We start from the raw sequence: 2,197 nt of genomic DNA, 5'->3' as shown, positions 1-2,197 counted from the left end.
AGACAGGGTGCGGTGGGAATGATCAGGAGACACGACGGGTGTGCGCGCATGATGTAGCAGCTCCGGTCTGGCTGGGGGAGGGCTCATTGCCGTGGCTGGGTGCAAACTGCTTGTGCCCCTGGTTGGCAGCTGGCTGCTGGGTCAGCGGCGCCTGGTGCTGCGCCTTGCGCATTGGGGGGAACAGGCGGTATACGAGGCGTCGTGGTCAAACAACCTAAAGTCTTTCACAGGTTCGTGAAAGTTCCAGGTGTCCTCAGGCGGGTGACGCCCGTGGCTGCGTTTTCGCCCTGGCAAGCATTCTATGCGCACCTCGCATTCATTTGTGCACCGGCCCCGTGCCGTCGTACCTGGCGCTCGGCGGCTGGGCCACCCTTGACCTTTGCTGCTGCTCTGCGCTATCCCTTGACTGAAATCTCAGGGGCAGGGACCTGTCACTGCACACGCTCTACCCCGAGACGTCACAATACATTACGGGCGCGGCATGGCAGGGCGGCGGCGGCGGCGCGAGGCGGGGGTCTGCGAGCGCGTGGCGCGGGCGCGGGCGGAGGCTCCGGGACGAGGGGGCAGACGACGAGTAGACGGATGCGTGAGGCGGTGGTAGCTGGTAACAGTGGTCCAGCAGGCTTGCTGGCCTGCTGGACCACTGTTTGCGGGGCGGTGGTAGCTGTGGCTCGCGTGGCATGCGCCAAATTACTGCTGTGGCTTGGCTTTAGGGCTGGAGGGGGGCTCCATGACCTTTGACCATCTTTGACTGCGTTGATGAATGCTTGTGTTTGCAAGGCTGTGACGGCAGTGTTGAAGCTGGCTGATCAGGATGCAAATGCACGCTGAATTGATGTTGCAACAACATCAACGTCCACACGGATTGACTCGCATGCAAACGGTGTAGCCGGTCGCCCGCAATGTTCTTATGCGAACCTCGGAGACAGGTGCAAGGGTCCGAAAGGGATTCTCAATGACCTGGCCTGGCTGTGCGTGCGGCGACAGCGGCGCCCTGCCCCAGTCGCATCACTCCCCGCCCCCGCCTGTGTGTCATGCAGCCGGCAGCCACAGGCTGTGCAGTATGTGCTCATCAAAATCGTCAAAAGATACATAGCGGTCATTGCGGCCGATATTGAAGTATTGGTTTGTCGGGTTCGCAGCGCAGTGGCAGATCAAATGATCAAAGCTAGTGCAATCGCGTCCGGCATAATTTCTGGACAAGCCTGAGTACTAGATATCCCCCTGGTATAATCGGGGCTACGCATAGGCACATGGTGCTGGGCCGATATCTGTCGCGTGCCGTGCGTGCTGCGCGCGCCCACGCCAAGCCCCTTGCTGCTTGCCTTCCATGCAAGCAGAAACAACAGTGCTTGACAATGTGTTTTGTCTGGGCTGCGTCTGGTGTCTGGTGTGCGGTCTCGCACACAACCCCCTTGCCCAGCTGTCACGTGTGCGCCACGCAAACCAGGTCCGCCGCACCGCCATGGGGCGCCGCAAGCGCGATGATGGCGACGACAGAGCCCACCTCAAGATGTGCCTTGCCCTGGGGGTGACTCCTGGTGACGAAAGCCACGACCTCGACTGCCTCAGGCCACCCAAGAAAGCCAAGCGCAGGCAGCTCGCCGAGCCGCGGCCGCCGGGCGCAAGCGCGGACGAGCCCGACAAGCGGCTTGGGCCCGACGGCTCAATAGTCAGGTGTTAAGGGGAGGCGCAAGCGGCCCTGGGGCCCCCGACTACCTGTGTGGGTGCTGGACCACCCGCATGATGTGGCGAGCGTGCGGCACGCGTCCCCCCGCATGGTGACGGCCTGTCCTGATGAGGCTGCAGAAACCCAGCAACGCTGACATGCAGCAAGCACCCGCATCACTGCACAACATATGCGGCCCACTGCCGGTGTGGCAGGTGGAGGTCCCAGGCTCCCAAGGCTGTGAGGGCGCGCATGGAGCGGGTGCTAGGCACGGGTGCGCCGTGCACGGCTCGCGCATAGGCATGATTTGCAGTGGGGTCCGCCCCAGACTGGCTGTGCTGTGCAGCGCAGCAGTAGTTCTCCACAGCCTGTGCAAACACAGACTGTGTCACCCTCGCCTAATTAATCATTTTGACGTCGCGGCCCACATCTCCACCTACTCATGTACCCTGTTCTTACCTGCAGAGGCCCAGCCCCCCCATGTCCTGCTCCTGATCTCTGAGAAGGATCTGGAATTGCCGGGCCCCG

At 62.2% G+C, this 2,197-nt stretch overlaps 1 protein-coding gene across 1 annotated transcript; it reads left to right on the top strand.

Annotated features, from left to right (window-relative positions):
- Positions 1–1,465: 1,465 nt before the first annotated feature.
- Positions 1,466–1,677, top strand: MNEG_15981 (hypothetical protein; the record flags this gene model as incomplete). The annotated part of the gene is made up of 1 exon (XM_014035548.1): positions 1,466–1,677. A coding segment is annotated over one exon (212 nt), but the record flags the coding sequence as incomplete, so codon positions are not given.
- Between the last annotated feature and the right edge of the window lie 520 nt (positions 1,678–2,197).

The sequence above is a fragment of the Monoraphidium neglectum genome (assembly GCF_000611645.1).
Source record: "Monoraphidium neglectum strain SAG 48.87 unplaced genomic scaffold scaffold05853, whole genome shotgun sequence".
In the NCBI taxonomy this organism is placed as follows: Eukaryota; Viridiplantae; Chlorophyta; class Chlorophyceae; order Sphaeropleales; family Selenastraceae; genus Monoraphidium; species Monoraphidium neglectum.
Note: the sequence above shows the minus strand (reverse complement) of the source record. Positions and strands in the feature narration are given on the sequence as shown.